General features: G+C 50.7%; 1 protein-coding gene across 2 annotated transcripts in view; it reads left to right on the top strand.

The window, feature by feature from the left end:
- TVP23C (trans-golgi network vesicle protein 23 homolog C) overlaps nucleotides 1-15,991 on the top strand; it is a 55,880-nt gene extending 39,889 nt beyond the window's left edge. Inside the window, exon 7 of one of the 2 annotated variants that reach the window (XM_047089706.1) lies at nucleotides 15,232-15,991. In XM_047089706.1, coding sequence (XP_046945662.1) covers nucleotides 15,232-15,268 — 37 coding nt within the window. In that variant the 3' untranslated portion in view covers nucleotides 15,269-15,991. Of the gene's footprint in view, nucleotides 1-11,250; nucleotides 12,066-15,231 lie in introns of those variants that run through there. The other variant, XM_047089707.1, reaches the window with a different exon arrangement.
- Nucleotides 15,992-16,899: the final 908 nt, after the last annotated feature.

Genomic DNA, 16,899 nt, shown 5'->3' on the forward strand with positions numbered 1-16,899 from the left:
GAAGTAGTAACGAAAACACCCTCTCCTTAAGCAGTATGTAATGATAACTCTATATTTTGTTATAAAATGGGAAAATGTTGCTTTTCATATTTCACTTTTCAAATAATCCACAATGTATCTTGCTGCATAGTGTGAGGTAGGGATCTCATTTTATCTTTCCCCAGGTAGACAGCCAATTGTCTCAGCACCAGTGAATAATTCAGATTTTTCTCACTGATTTGTAATGCCACATCTGTCAAATACCAAGTTTAACATATGCAAAGGTCTATTTTTGTTACATTTTTAGAAGGATGTTTCGTGTATTCTGGATACGGAGTTTTTTGCCATTGATATATGTTGCAAATGTTTTGTCCCATTTTTAAAAAAGTTTTTTAGTGTTCATTATTTTTTATTTTATTTTATTTTTTTTTTAATTTTTTTTAATGTTTATTTATTTTTGAGACAGAGAGAGACAGAGCATGAATGGGGGAGGGGCAGAGAGAGAGAGGGAGACACAGAATCGGAAGCAGGCTCCAGGCTCTGAGCCATCAGCCCAGAGCCTGATGCGGGGCTCGAACTCACGAACCGTGAGATTGTGACCTGAGCTGAAGTCGGACGCTCAACCGACTGAGCCACCCAGGCGCCCCAGTGTTCATTATTTTTTAGAGAGAGAGAGAGACAGAGTGCAGTCAGGGGAGGGGCAGAGAGAGAGGGAGCCACAGAATCCGAAGCAGGCTCCAGGCTCTGAGCTGCATAGAGCCTAACGCGGGGCTCGAACTCACAGACCACAAGATCACGACCCGAGCTGAAGTCGGACGCTTAACCGACTGAGCCACCCAGGTGCCCGATAAGTTAAAAAAAATTGTTTTTGAGAGAGAGAGCATGTGTATGCGAGCAGGGAAGGGGCAGAGAGAAAGGGAGAGAGAGAATCCGAAGCAAGCTCCAGGCTATCAGCTCAGTGCGGGGCTTGATCTCATGACCGTGAGATCATAACCTGAGCTGAAATCAAGAGTAGGATGCTTAAATGACCGAGCCACCTGGGCGCCCGTTTTTCTCTTTCAGTGTTGAGTTATATTAAATAATTTTCTAATGTCAAACTGACCTTAAACTCATGGAATAAAATAGTGTGTTCATGATCCCTCACCATTTTTAAATATAGCTGGATTGGGTTTGCCTTTATATTTTATTTTCTTTTTATCCCATGATTGTAAATACTCCTATTTTCTTGTTTCCAAATGTCAGAGTTCTCGGTCAGACTTGAAAACACTTTAAAACAAATCCTTGGCAACCTCCAAATATATTCCTGGTGACCCTGATCTCCCTCAGGCCATAGTGTTGGGACCAGACGGGTATATAGAAAGTCACCTCTGCTTCTGTATTTTAGGTGATTTTTTTAAATCTGTGTTTATGAGTGAGATTGATCTGAAGTTGTACCCTCCCTCTCTCTCTCTCTCTCTCTCTCTCTTTCTTTCTTTCTTTTTGAAATTTTACTTTTTCAAACCGTCCTATTGCACTTTGTTATCAAGGGTGTGATTGCCTTGTAAAGTGAGTTGGCAGGCATTTCCCTCTTTCCCTATATCACAGACTTCTTTGTGTAACTTTGGAAACAATTGCCTTCTTTAGCGGTTGGGTATTATTGGCTAGAGTGGCTGTTGAACCTGCTGTTTTTTTTTTTTTTTTTTTTTTTTTTTTTTTTTTTTTTTTGTGGGAAGGCATCAAGGTTACATTAGCCTTATATAAACGAGTTCCGGACTGTATCTTTTTCTTTCCTCTGGAACCATCTGTGCACAATATGGGTTATCTGTTCCTTGTATGTTTGATAGAATCTGCGTGGTGGTAGTGTGTGTGTGCATGCTCACGCGTGTGTGTTTTAAGTTCCTGATTCAATTACTTTTATTGTTGTTAGTCTTTTCTTCTTGAGTCTGTTTGGTTCTTTGTATTTTTATAAGGTATGGTTCTTTAAAAAAATTTTTTTTAATGTTTATTTATTTTTGAGAGAGAGAGAGGAGGGAGGGACAGAGGGAGAGGGAGACACAGAATCCGAAGCAGGCTCCAGGCTCTGAGCTGTCAGCACAGAGCCCGATGCGGGGCTCAAACTCACGGACCGCAAGATCATGACCTGAGCCGAAGTCGGTCACTCAACCGACTGAGCCACCAAGGCGCCCCTGGTACTTTGTATTTTTAAAAGAGAATTCTCCCAATTTGCCCAGTTTTGAAACCTGGGACTGAAGAAGGATCAGGGTAAAGTTCTAGAAAGATCTTTGGTGTCAGGTAAAGTCACAGTGACTAGAAAGCACACATATTTTTCATCTAAACGTCAATATTATGGGTGTTTAGGAGGCTGAAACTTACAGGAAAGACATCAGCATCTTGCTTGGTCTTACCCTATAAGGACAAGCCGGCCTTGTCAGATCACTTTCAACTTCATTAGTCTTTTCAAGCCTGGTCTTCCTGTTTGCAAAATGATTATAGTTACACCTGCTGCACAGAGTTGTGAGGAACAAATGGTCATATGTTGCATGTACCTGGTAATGCATAGCTATGGATTCGGACCTAAGAGAACCTTTGGAGAACTTCGGGGCCAGGCATTCTTACACATCGCTTGCAGGACTCGAAACTGGAGGGTCTGGGGGCACCTGGGTGGCCCAGTTGGTTAAGCATCAGACTTCGGCTTAGATTATAATCTCGTTGTTTGTGGGTTTGAGCCCCGCGTCGGGTTCTGTGATGACAGCTCAGAGCCTGGAGCCTGCTTCCGATTTTGTGTCTCCCTCTCTCTCTGCCCCTCCGTCACTCACGCTCTGTCTCTGTCTCTCAAAAAACTAAATAAACGTTAAAAAAATTAAAAAAATAAAGAGACGGTTAAGTTAAAACGAGAGCATTGGGGTGGGCCCTCACCCAAGAGGCATGGGGTTTGATCTCCCCTATATGGAGATTAGGACGCAGACACGCGGAGGGAAGACGGCCGTGTACAAGCTGAGGAGGGAGGCCTCGAGAGATGCCAACTGTGCCCAGCATTTTGACCTTGGACTTCTAGTCCCCAGAACCGTGAGACAGTAAATTTCTGTTTTTAGAGAAAAAGCACCCGGTTCTGTGGCACTTTGTGACCGTGGCCTGGGCAGACTCACAAGCTGACCATGGTCATCTCACTTCTTGTACCATTAACAGACCCTCTGAGTTTCCTTCATAAGTATCTCCAAGACTTTTTCTCTGTTTTGCTGTGGCCCCCTTGGTGGCACCCTGCCGGAGGCGGCCCTCGGCCTCACGCTGTCTATAATCGGACTCGCTCGGTCCACAGTCTGGCCGTGTACACACCTGGAGAGACCCCAGAGCCAGGGAGGTGCACGTCGGAAGCTGGATTTGAGGCTAATTACCCGTCTCAGCGCTTTTGCCCGGTGTTCAGAGACTTGCTTTCTATGACCTGGCTTTTTGAGATTCTGGTTCTCCAAACAAAACCAAAATACTCCATTCCCACTCTTGTCGGAATCTAAATGACTCTGGTGACTTTTGGGCATAAAATTCACATCTGAGGGGACACAGGTGTCTTTGCTCACGTCTCTGCCTCCCAAGGAGGCAAGTTGCCCACAGAGCCTGGCCCAGAGCCTCGTTCACATGGAAACTTGTCATGCATCAGGACCCCGGGGGACGGACGGGAGATGCGGGATTCCTGGTTCCCAGGGAGACACGTAGAGAAGCAGGTCGGGAGAGGCTAAGCGCCGCGGGAGGGAACTTCAGCCTGATTGATCTGGAGGGTTAAGTCAGGCGTTTGTAAGCTCTGAGGTTGTCTGGGGTGCGAGGCATCGAGGGGACCCGGCTCTTCTCTCCCACCCATCCATCCCTGGCCGGTGGCCACACCCACCGTGGGGGATGCAAGCTCCCCTGCTCCCCACCACTTCCTGGCTTATGCTGGAAGCAAGAAGCCCAGTGAGGCCGGGGAGAGGAGGCCACAGGAAAGGGGTATCCGCAGGGGATCTGGGTTGGGGGCATGATCTGGGGGTACACACACCTGCCGTTTGGTCCGTCCGGGAGCCGAGCTCACCTGTGCTCTTGCGTTTTCCTCTGTGGCTTTTTGGTGCCCATGTATTTCCAGGAAGCAGCCTCTACAACAGAGAAGAGGTCTCACACACACAGAGTGAACCGTTTCCATCCCGACCGGTTTTCATGAGGTGTCTGATATATTTCACCTTTGACCCCCCCCCCCCCCTTGTTCACACCACAGGCCTCTCCGCTTCACCCTGGATTGCCCGCACTAGCCTCTCCCATACCCATATCGGCTCATCCTTCTCCCGGCAATCGGAATCTTCTGCTCCTTGAGTCTTTTCCCTCCTTCCTTCATGATTTCTGTCTTCTACACCCTCTGTAGCCTTTCTGTCCTTCTTTCTTTTTTTAATGTTTATTTTTGAGAGAAAGAGAGAGAGAGAGAGAGAGAGAGAGAGACAGAACGTGAGCAGGGGAGGGGCAGAGAGAGAGGGAGACACAGAATCCCAAGCAGGCTCCAGGCTCCGAACTGTCAGCGCAGAGCCTGATGTGGGGCTCGAACCCATGACCTGGGCCGAAGTCGGGCGCTTAACCGACTGAGCCACCCAGGTGTGCTCCCCTCCCGCCCCCGGGGAAGAGATTTCTAATTGAAATACAACTGAGTGAAAAATATGAATAAGTAAAGAAAAATGCATTGATGCTTTAACACTAACTACGAAGACTTTGTTGGAAGGTCACACGGCTACTCTGGGTACGGCTGGTTAACGAGAATGAGCTGAGCCTACACGTTCCCTCCGGAGGAACGGCTGAGACAGAGCTCACTGGGAAAGCCGACATACAGAGTGATGTGCACAGCATAACTGCATTTTTACGAGAGAATTTAAAAAATGCATAAAGCTCTTCCTTATATGTGCATATGTATTTGTAGGAGCACAGTAAAAGGTGAGCAAAGGCCCACACCAGACTGTCACTTTAATTAGATTAGAAGTGGGGGCTGGAGGGGCGCCTGGGTGGCTCAGTCGGTTTTTGTTTTTGTATCCCCCTGGATACAGTCTTCGGACCACATGACCCTTGGGGCCATGATGTTCAATGCCCCATCTGACGCTCGAACCTCCTCTATACTTATTTCCTGTCGTGAAAATCTAAATAAAGAAAATACAGAACCGTTTTAAAGAAGAAATGCCCGATTGTTTCCACACAGAACGTTTTTTAAAGCGTAGTTTAAAATTCAGTCCGCTCTTGGGATATTTATAGTCTCTTGAGAATGTTCCAGATCGCTGACTCAGTAAGCCCAGGCTGTTAAAAATGCGTGTTTTTAAACTCCACAATGTAACATTGTCTGAGCTCCTTGCCATTGGAGGCTGACCCTACAGCCTCAGTCTGCCTTGGTTTTCTAGGGGCTGAGCTCAGCCTCTCTGAGCATCGGACACCCCGCACCCCCAACTCAAATGCGATGATCGGGCAAGTTCCTCGCATAGCATGGAGGAAAGGAGGCCAGGAGCGGCACGTGAAAGAACACAAAGTTACTGTGTTCACGGCAGTGAGAGTGAAACGCTCCTGCACCAAGGGGAGTCAGCATCCTCTCTTTCCAGCAGGAGAAGTGCACCCAGGAGGAGAGGGCATGTGCCCGAAGTCTCTCCACGCCCTCCTTCAGTCCCCCAACCCCGGGGTAGCAGATGGCTCGGCTCTCCTGGGTTCCGAGTAGCTTCTAAACTGGGCACCTTCCTTTGGTCCAGTTCAGTTTGGTCATGGTGGTGGGACTGGTTTGCTCTGGGAGCTGGTAAATGGCAGGGTCAGCCAAGATTTCCAGATCTCAGCTGTGCTACATTAATGAAGATGTCTCAGTGATCTTCTGTGGGCCATTTAGTACACACACACACACACAAATACACACCTATGTACACACAAATACACACACACGTACACATCTATGCACACACATACACATATACACACATATAATATATATGCACACACAAATACATACATATAAACACATATAGACCTATATATATACACATCTATATACACATACATACACATACACCCATATATTCACACACATAGACACATATATACACGCATGCATACACACACACACACACACACACACACACACAGTTGGCCCTTGAACAACACAGGTTTGAACTGCGTGGGTCCACGTCTAGGCAGATTTTTTTGGGTGAATACAGCACAGTACTATAAGTGTATTTCCCCTTCTTTATGATTTTCTTGTAACATTTGCTTTTCTCAAGCTTCCTAGACTGTGAGAATACAGCCTATAATACATATACTAACTATGTGTTAATCGACTAGGTTACTGGTAAGACTTCTGGTCAGCAGTAGACCATTAGCAGTTAAGTTCTGGGAAGTCAGAAGTTAGATGTGGATTTTTGACTGCATGGGGGTCAGCACCTCTGACCTCTGCATTGTTCAAGGGGTCCACTCACTGTATCTGTATGGGTATCTAATATTTATCCAACAGTCAATATGCATACAGAGGGAATCCTCCCAATAATTCTAGATTATAGCAATGCAGATCACTTCCCACTCAGGCTGGGTACCACCAGCTGGGGCAAAATAATCTCCTTTCTTATGAACCCCTAAGCATTGCAGGGGGTGTGGGTGCAGGTGGGTGCATCTAGTTACTGGTATTGGCATATTCCGCCCAGGGAGGGGGGTCACCGCTTTGAGTCCCGAGAAGGAAAGTCCTTTTGGGATCCCAGGGAGGCAAAGTCTGGTCTCCAAAGAAGAACCTTAGATCTCATGAGTTCTAGCTCATGGAGGGGAGAATGCCAGGGCAAGTAAACAGTCCGACTTAGATGTTGGCAAAGATTTTTACCAACAAGACCCATCCCCTTGCTCAATATGTCTTCCCCAATCTCTCTAACCCCGGCTCCTTCGCATCATAATGATCCCCATCCTAAGAAAAAACAGAAGAGAAGGCTTTAGTAATTGGTTTGTCCTGGCTCTTCCAGGAGCTATTATTTAAGTGACTTGTTCTCAAAGAGGGGTCCCAAGAGCACCAGCATCACTGGGCCATTATCAGAAAGGCAGATGCTGGGTGGCTCAGGCTGTTACACATCTGACTCTTGATTTTGGCTCAGGTCACAATCTCACAGCTCGTGGAATCGAGCCCTTGAGTCTGGCTTTGCACCCACAGCGCGGAGCCTGCTTGGGATTCTCTCTCTCCCTCACTTTCTGCCCTTCTCCTGCTCTCTCCTCTTTCTTAAAATAAATACACTTAGGGGCGCCTGGGTGGCGCAGTCGGTTAAGCGTCCGACTTCAGCCAGGTCACGATCTCGCGGTCCGTGAGTTCGAGCCCCGCGTCGGGCTCTGGGCTGATGGCTCGGAGCCTGGAGCCTGTTTCCGATTCTGTGTCTCCCTCTCTCTCTGCCCCTCCCCTGTTCATGCTCTGTCTCTCTCTGTCCCAAAAATAAATAAAAAACGTTGAAAAAAAATTAAAAAAAAATAAATACACTTAAAAAAAAAGAAAAAGAAATGCAGATTCTAGCGTCCTGCCACAGTCCTAGTGAATCAGCAGCTCTGGGCTGGGGGCCTGGCCGTCTGTTTTATTTATTTATTTATATATGTTTGTATTTATTTTTGAGACAGAGAGACAGAGCATGAGCAGGGGAGGGGCAGAGAGGGGGAAACACAGAATGCGAAGCAGGCTCCAGGCTGTGAGCCGTCAGCACAGAGCCCGACGCGGGGCTCGAACTCACGGACCGTGAGATCATGACCTGAGCCGAAGTCGGACGCTCAACGGACTGAGCCACCCAGGCGCCCCCGGCAGTCTGTGTTTTAACGAGTAGCCCAGTGATCCTGATGTTCGCTGTAATTTGAGACCCGGTGCTCTAAATAACCACAGATGAAGCCATGATCTCCAATTCCTGGAGTCTCCCTCGTGCTTCTGTAATTTAAGTCTGACATTGAGCTTTAAAGATACCAGATTGCTTAGCTTTCACATGCTAGATATTGCAAGTGAGTTACTTTTCCAGAGTCACAAAATACCATTGAAAGGGGAAATGAGCAGGGCGCCTGGGTGGCACAGTCAGTTCAGCATCCGTCTTCGGCTCAGGTCACGATCTCACGGCTTGTGGGTTCGAGCCCCCACGTCGGGCGCTGTGCTGACGGCTCGGAGCCCGGAGCCTGCTTCGGAGTCTGTGTCTCCCTCTCTCTCTCTGTCCCTCCCCTGCTTGTGTGCTCTCTCTCTCTCTCTCTCTCAAAAATAAATAAACATTAAAAAAAAATTGCAAGGGGAAAATGGGACCAGTGAAGAAACGCGTCTCCTCCGGTTTGTTAACTGCAGAGACCCCAAAATGGTCCCGCCACCAGCGACTCTGATGGGACTTTGTATTTCTTACTAATTCTAGTTCTTCAAGATCTAAAATCACTTCCACCGGGATCCTGGAAACTTTTAAGCTTTGCCATGAGTGAGTTACTGCTCTGACAGTCTCTGAAGGCTTCCCGCGGGACAAATCTATGCCTTGAGAGTAGGGACTCCTTGTCTATTATGATGAGCCACTGGAGTGAAATAGAACCCTTGTTCTCGAGGGCAGCAAACTCTTCCAAGTCTGTGATGTCATTGTTTGCGCGTAACAACCTCTCACATCCGCCTCGCTCTGTGGTTTCCAAAGCTCTTTGACGGTCAACCTTGTGCTCTGTCTTCACAAAACCCCTCTCATAGACCCCCGTACCTGCGATGACCTTTTTTGTGAGCCTGTTTCCTTAGCTGTGAAACGCAGGAAGTGGCTTGGCTGAGGTCATGTGACCCCGTGGGTGGCCGCCCCTCTCATTATCCTTCTTAAAATAAAAAGGGCCAGTGACCCTGGTTTCCCACTGAAGGTCGATGTTAATGTTTTTATAACATAGAAAAGCACACAGGGGCGCCTGGGTGGCTCTGTTGGTTAAGCGTCCGACTTCGGCTCAGGTCATGAGCTCACGGTCCGTGGGTTCTAGCCCCGCGTCGGGCTCTGGGCTGACAGCTCGGAGCCTGGGGCCTGCTTCCGATTCCATGTCTCCCTCTCTGTCTTTCTGCCCCTCCCCTGCTCATGCTCTCTCTGTCTCTCCAAAATAAATAAACATTAAAAAAATTTTTTAAAGCAAAGCATACAAGTGTTGGCATGTAGTTAGTTAGCACTCTGTGTCAGATGTCACTCACTTGTCATCGTTCAGTACAGGGAATCGCAAAGGGATTATTAAGTGGCTTGCTGGTGACATCCAGGCCATCACAGAGCTGGAACTCTAGAAGGACGGGGCTCCTTTGCCCCGAACTTCGTCCCCAGACCACAGCGGGAGCAGGCAACACGCCCGACCTGACTTTGCTCCCTGCATCCTAGCCTTGGTCCTCCGCTCTCCCCTTCCTCTCTTCACTGCTTCCTCCCCTGGAATCCTGTTCTGGAACCTCCAACACGAAGCTGATATTTCCCCGTCACCTACCACTCGCGAACACCATCCAAGACACGGGACGATGCAGACGCAAATTGGGCACCGCGTGTCGCTAATTCTAAGCAGCACCTGAAAGACAACGTCAGCATCTCTGAAATCAGGGTAGCTGCCCCAAGTCACCAAAGTGCATGCCGGGCATGGGGCTGCCCCTCCCCCCAACCAGGCGCCCAGCTATGGAAGGCTCAGCCAGAACCGGGAGCCGGAGTCCTTTCCTTTCGGATGGCTGGTTGGTGCCAGGCCCTTTCCCCTCGGTGAGCCGCTGCAAATACCACCCAGGGCCCCAAGGAGAACTGCTCTGGGGGCTGCGGAAGTAGGAAAAGCCACCCGAGCCAGATCAGAGAATGACGTGGGACGGGAACTGCGGGCCAGGACGAGAGGTCCCCAAACCTTTGACATGGTGCACCTCCACATCTGAGCATGCGCCCCCAAAGCTGTGCACTCATTTATAAATGTAAACCGTTATCGGGGCGCCTGGGTGGCTCAGTCTGTTGATTTCAGCTCAGGTCATGATCTCACGGTTGGTGAGTTTGAGCCCCGTATTGGGCTCCGCGCTGACAGTGTGGAGCCTACTTGGAATTCTCTCTCTCTCTCTCTCTCTCTCTCTGCCCCTCTCCACCCCTCTCTCTCAAAATAAAGAAATACACTTAAAAAAAAAAAGTAAAGTTATTACTGTACTCCTATGTAAAATCTAAAACAGTTGCAAAAATAGACGTTAAAACATAAGATGAAAACAATTAGATGCCAAAGAGCATCTTTTTTTTCTTTTAAAGTTCATTTACTTATTTTGAGAGAGAGGGAAAGAGAGTATGAGCAGGGGAGGAGGAGAGAGAATCCCAAGCAGGCTCCACACTGAGCCCGACACAGGGCTCGATCTCACAAACCGGTGAGATCATGACCTGAGCAGAATTCAAGAGTCGGGCGTCTAACCAACTGAGAGCCACCTGGATGCCCCAGAGTTAAGGCATATTCTGACCACACCACAGAGACTCTTCTCGGAACCCCCTCCCGGGTGAGTGCACCCCACTTGCCAGGGCGCTGTCTAGACAGTGGAGAAACTAACTGAGGCTGGACAGTGAATTCACCCTTTCATTATAAAGAGGCAGGAGGAACTCAAGGGAGGGAATGGCCATAAAACATGTGACCGAGAAGTAGGTCCAGAAACACTGAAAGTATTTTGAAATGTTACAACAAGGCCTGTCCCATATCCACTTGTAAGCTGTCATTGGGTCGTTTTCCTGGTCCCGATGTGGGTACTTGACTCACTAAGGTGGTGGACCTTTGGGTGTGGTGAGAGGGGCAACAGGGAAGCCACAGGGAGGGAGCTGGGACTTGGAGGTCCCTGCGAAGAGCGGACGGAACGTGGGAGCCCAGTCTCCTAAGGAATGGGAGGGGACCTTGGCCAGAATCCCAAGCAGGCTCTGCACCATCAGCACGGACCCTGATGTGGGGCTTGAACTCCTGGACCATGAGATCATGACCTGAGCCGAGATCAAGAGTTGGTCCCTTAACTGACTGGCGCCCCTCATTTATTTATTTATTATTTTTTTAATGTTTATTTTGGAGAGAGAGCCAGTGCAAGCGGGGGTGGGGTAGAGGGGGCGGGGTACAGAAGCTCTGATGCAGGCTCTGTGCTAACAGCAGAGAGTCCAATGCGAGGCTCGAACCCACAAACCATGAGATCGTGACTCGAGCCAAAACCAAGAGGGGATGCTTAACCGATTGGGCCACCCAGGTGCCCCATTTACGATATGGTGGTCACTGTGCTAACAAGATACCTATTCGCTCCATGAATCCTGATACTCTCGACTTTAAGGGAGTGTTTCTGCTTTTCCCCCCACCTGACAGATAAACAAGTGGAGGCACAAAAGAGGAGATATGACTAGCTCGGGTCACACAGGGAAGAAGTGGCCGTGCTGGGATTTTTGGACCCAGGGAGGGTTGACGAAAAACCCCACCTAACCACTGCACTCACTGCCCAAGATTGACGGGAGCATCGGCACACATCCCACAGCCTCAAGCCCCGTTAGTAAACTCCACCCCCACCCAGAGCCTCATCAACGGGTCATGCGACTTGGACCAAAGGTCTCCAGGCATCTGGGGAAGAATTCACCATCTTGGAAAAGTCTCCTGCTGAGCTAGCCTTGAAAATCCTCACCATTGCTTTCCTCTAACCATCACGGGAGACCATTTATTTTCCGCTTGCTTCCTTCGCTTTTAAATCTCCCTCCTCCTCTACTTAGTAGATTTCACCAAGCCACAGGCTTACTAGGTAATTTGCATGGAGTCTCCTCGGCTTATTTTGTGTAACACAAGATGGAATACAAAAGCCTCCACCCTTCAAAGGATTTGAGGTTAGAGGGAACCCAGCTGGGATCCAGACTGGAAAAGGAAAGGAAAGGAAAGGAAGAAGGAAAGGGAAAAGGAAAGGGAACAGGAAAAAAGAAAAGAAAAGAAAAGAAATAGAACCTAACAAAGTAGCAGAATGAAACAGAGAGGGCTGTCCAAAGGCTCCCTAAATCTTTAGTTCCCTTCATTGTTTGTTCCTAAGGACAGGAGTGTTCCAATTTATGTAATCTTTTCCCTCAAGGACTTTACTTTTTCCTTAAGAAAAAAAATTTTTTAATGTTTATTTCTGAGACAGAGACACAGCAATGAGTGGGGGAGGGACAGAGAGAGAGGGAGATACAGAATCCGAAGCAGGCTCCGGGCTCTGAGCCATCAGCACAGAGCCTGAGGCAGGGCTCGAACTCACAGACTGTGTGAGATCGTGACCCGACCCGAAGTTCGTCGCTCAACCGACTGAGCCACCCGGGGCCCCTTCCCTCAAGGGCTTTTCATCAGATGAAGGGAGTTCTTCCTTCCACCCAAGACTTGTGAATTGCGCTGGTTACCGGAAACCTCCAGCCCCACCCGAAAATCCTCTTCCTCTTGGCCGAGCTTCAGGCTGCTGCCAGCAGGTGGCGCCAGCCTGCCTGTTTTCTCTCCGCGCCCTTTTGGGCGAGGGCGCGGGGTGGGGGTGGGGGTGGGGAGAGGCCCAAGGGCAGAACTGCTGAGCCCGCGCCAAGATTTCTTCTGGCATCTGGAATGCATTAACAACAGCCCACAAATCTGAATCGCATCTCCTTGGAAGAGAGTGAAGGAGAGAGAGAGAGAGAGAGCGAGCGAGTCTGAAATACTAAGGAGGGGAAGAGGGCAGAGGAGATAGAGAAGATGCCCCCTGAGCCCCCGGGAGCGTCATTACGGGGAAGGGTGTGCCTCTGCCCCTGGCTCAGCCAGTGCGAGGGGCCCTGGCGTGCCCCGCTGTGGGTGGACAGGGCCCACGGCCTGGAGGAAGGAAGCGGTGAGCCAGAGGGTTCCAAACAAAGGATCACAAGACAGGATCCCCAGAACTCTTGTTTTACTGGCGTCCCTGTCCCTCCTAGGCGGGGACAGAGAGGGAAGGGGTGGAGGCCTGCCCCTTCCTCCTCTGCACGCGATTTTGTCAATTTATAGAATGACATACCCGTTTGCTTCTGCGGGTGACTAATGGGTAAGGCCAAACGGGGCCGGTGCCAGAAAATATCAGTGCTTTATGATGACTCCCCTCGATTCCGTCTCTTTCTTTTTGTTCCCGGGCCTTCGTGAGGACTGATTTGACTGCTCCACTTCTCCGGGTGGGGGTGGGGAAGGAGGTCGGAGGGAGATGGGGGTTGGGGACGGGCCGGCCGGGCACCCTCCCCGGGCTGTGCCTCGGTGGTGAGGGCTCTTGGGTTTGGGGAATGAGGTCTGGTTCTCCTTCCTCCACCCGTGGCCAGAGATGCCTCCGTGGTTAAGGCGGAGAGGGGCCCGCCGGCGGACAGGTACAGCCCTGCCCCGTGAGGGTTTACACCTGTTCTCGGGTGTTCTCTGATCATTTCACACGCCCGGCTGCCTCCCTGCGGATGACGTCATTTCTTTTACTGCTCCCGAGGCTGCTGCGTGTGGCGGGAGAAAGGCCGAGCCACCGGGCCAGGCTAAGCTCACTTTTTGTCAGGCCCTCTTTTCTGCCCTACGTTCCCCGGGGGACTCCCTGAGCAGGGGTTATTGGTAGCCGGTCCTGAGGCTTCCAGCTGGAGGCCACAGCCTTGCAACAGGCCTACGACCTTCCCGAACTCTCTCCGCTGTGACACACTGGATGAAATAGAGACAATTGTCAGTAGGTCTCCAAGTCAGCTCAAGACTGGGGGAGTGGGCATTGTGGGTGTAGCCTTAAATAACCTCCAAGTGGGGGGCTCCTGGGTGGCTCAGTCAGTTGAGCATCCAACGCGTGGTTTCGGCTCAGGTCGTGATCTCACGGTTCCTGATCTCACGGTTCGTGAGTTCGAGCCCCGTTATCAGGCTCTGGGCTGACAGTGCGGAGGCTGCTTGGGATTCTCTCTCTCTCTCTCTCTCTCTCTCTCTCTCTCTCTCTCTGCCCACCCTCCCAAAATAAACAGATAAAGTTAAAAAAAATAAAATCTCCAAGTGGTCAGAATGAACTCCAAGAGGACCAGAGGACAGAAGAAAAGGATCCAGTGATCCAAGTGAATCCCAAGTTGAAATGGGTCAATGGGATGATGGGGCAGTGACGAGTAGGGACAGACGCCGGGAAAACAGTGACAGAAAGTCATTAGCTACAGCCCGCAACTTCCCACTGTCCTTAGAGGAAGCTTAAGCCTTAGTCTAGGATATTTAGAGGAAGTACGTATTTAAAAAAATTTTTTTTAACGTTTATTTATTTTTGAGACAGAGAGAGACAGAGCATGAACGGGGGAGGGTCAGAGAGAGGGAGACACAGAATCCGAAACAGGCTCCAGGCTCCGAGCTGTCAGCACAGAGCCCGACTCGGGGCTCGAACTCATGGACCGCGAGATCGTGACCTGAGCCGAAGTCGGCCGCTCAACTGACTGAGCCACCCAGGCGCCCCAGGAAGTACGTATTTTAGGCGAAACAGGTTATAAGCTCTAAAAGGGCAGAAATTGTGTCTTCTGCGTCGTTCACATCTCCCACGAGCCTTAACAATGAATAATTGCACTTATCCTTAAGAGTTTACAAGATATTTTCGGGGGCGCCTGGGTGGCCCGGTCGGTGAAGCGTCTGACTCTTGATTTTGGCTCAGGTCATGATCTTATGGTTCGTGGGTTTGAGCCCTGCGTCGGGCTCCGCCCTGCTGTGGATCCTGCTTGAGATTCTTTCTCTCCCCCTCTTCGTCCCTCCCCTGCTTGTGCTCTCTCTCTCTCTCTCTCCTTCTCTCTCTCAAAATAAATAAATAAGCATTAAAGATTTTTTTAAAAAGAGTCTACAAGATATTTCCACACATAGTAATTTTCCACAAATTCTCACTGGCGCAATGAATGAAATATAGAACGAAGAACAACTTTGCAAATGCAAAGAGGTCAAATAATTAAGAGTCTGCCGTAAGAACAATCAGACATCACGGGGCCTGGACTGTCAGAACTTGAACGACCGTGTCGTGTCACATCCCCTCTTCCTTTTCTTTCCCCTTAGCACACCTCTCCTTCGCTTGTGTAACCTTTCTTTCTACCCGGTGAGGCCGAGCGAGATGTAAGGAGCTGAAGGCTGGAGTCCGGCGATTCCAAGGTTCGAACCCCGGCCCAGCCAGATACTGGCTCTGTGATCTTGGCCAAGTCACTTAGTTCTTTGTGCTGTGGTTCTGTTGTCCATGCAGTGGGGGTGGGGAGAGGGCTCCCTCAGGACGGCTAGAGGGTTAAAAGGGATTCTGTGCGTGAGAGAGCCTCTCAAAGTGCCATAGGGTGGGCCGATGGTATTCCAACGTACTGTAGGACTTAACACTTTGTACCCATTCAGATCGTGCCCGATACCAATTGGCCAAAACGGATGGTAACCTGCTGGGTTGATACGTGGGACGATTACAAAAAATCAAAACAGAGGCCCACACGTCTCCTTTCCTGAAGCTGGCGCCATGGCCCAGGTTGGAGCCCTGGACAAGATGACAGCCTCAACCAGCAGAGGTTTTCCTCAGGAGGAGAGTTAACGGCATGAGAGCAACGATCCACTGTGACGTTCTCAGGCCCCGCGGCCATCGGTAGAGATCGGCCTCCCCTCTGTGGAGGCAGACCCTGGGCATGCCTGTCTCTCAGTGTACATCATGAGCCGACGTACCGTCCGCGGAACGTCCGTCTGTCTGTCCGCTTCGAAAGGACTCACCGGTCTTGAGGTGAAGATACCCACACAGAGCAACTCAGGAATCTTCTTGGGGGTTTGAAACGGCACGTTTCCCAGCTCATCTGACCACCGGGAAACGGAGGCACAGAGCCTCAAAGTGATTTGTCAGAAATCGGACAGCCAGTTATGGCCGAAGCAACGTTCAAAGGCTCCCTGGCTTGGACTCCCAAGCGAGGACGGCGGTGACAAGGCCCTGGGGCCACCAACCCGGGGCTTCCCTACCTGGGAAATGCAGGTCCCTTCCAGGCGGCAGCCAGGGCAGGGTGGAGTCTTTAGAAGGCAGCTGAAGGGCCAGACCATTGGAGGAGCCAGAGGTCCCCTCCTGTTGGTTGAGTGTGAAGGATCCTACCCACACGGCAGGAACTACCACCCCACACCCCACACCCCGGGGGACAAGACAGAGGAAAGGCTGAGTTTGCCCTGGGGAGGCAGTGAGCGTGAACTCTGGGAGCAGCTGGGGTTTGGGCAGCCCGTGACCCTCCCTGTGGGGCCATCTTCTTCCCAGTGGTCCTCCCGAGCTTCATCAAGGAGAGGCGCCAGAATGAAAGGGGCTCCTGCAGGTAATGGACAGTACCTGCCTGGGCGCTCTGAATCCTCGACTCCGTGCTTGCTTCCTCAGTGAGCCCCAACAGCCCGACTTTGCAGGCCCGCGCCCCCACGTTCTTCATTCTCTATCCCCCTGGTGCCCACCCTCTGGCCGCGGTCCCGCCCCGGGCTGCCTCCTGTCACTGCACCGCCCGCCCCCTGCCAACCCCAGCCTGCCCTCCCCTGCCCTCCCCTGCCCGCTCTTCACCTGCGGGGCTCGCAGAGAGCTGGGACTTAATCTCCCGTTCTCCCCCCACTGGCCGACGGCACGGGCTCTGGGGCCAGCGTCTGAGGTCAAGTCCCAGCCCTGCCGCTGCGTGATCTGGGGCAGGCTGCGGAACCTCTCTGAGCCGTGGTTTTCTCCTCGGAAAAAACGGAGACAATCATAGCATCGAGCTCTCTGAGCCGTGGGTTGGATTCAGTGAGCTAATACGTGCAGATTGCTCGGTGAGTGCTGGGCACAGGGTTCAGCGGTCAGTCTGTTAGCTATACCCCCACCTGGCTCTCCCCACAGGGTCCATCTTCACCTAGACCTCTAGACCAACGGCTTCCAAAGTGGGGAAGCATGGACCCCCCCCCCCCCCCCAGTCACTCCTTGGGGACAAGGAGGGAGTGGGGAGACTTGAGCTTCTGTTGTCAGACTTTGCTGTGTGTTCCCCCACCCCCACTGCGTCTTCCTCCCGGGCACGAGCTAGACTACATTTC

The sequence above is a fragment of the Lynx rufus genome, unplaced genomic scaffold (assembly GCF_022079265.1).
Source record: "Lynx rufus isolate CCGP_SWC_20201006 ecotype Redwood Valley unplaced genomic scaffold, mLynRuf1.p SCAF_28, whole genome shotgun sequence".
Taxonomy (NCBI): Eukaryota; Metazoa; Chordata; class Mammalia; order Carnivora; family Felidae; genus Lynx; species Lynx rufus.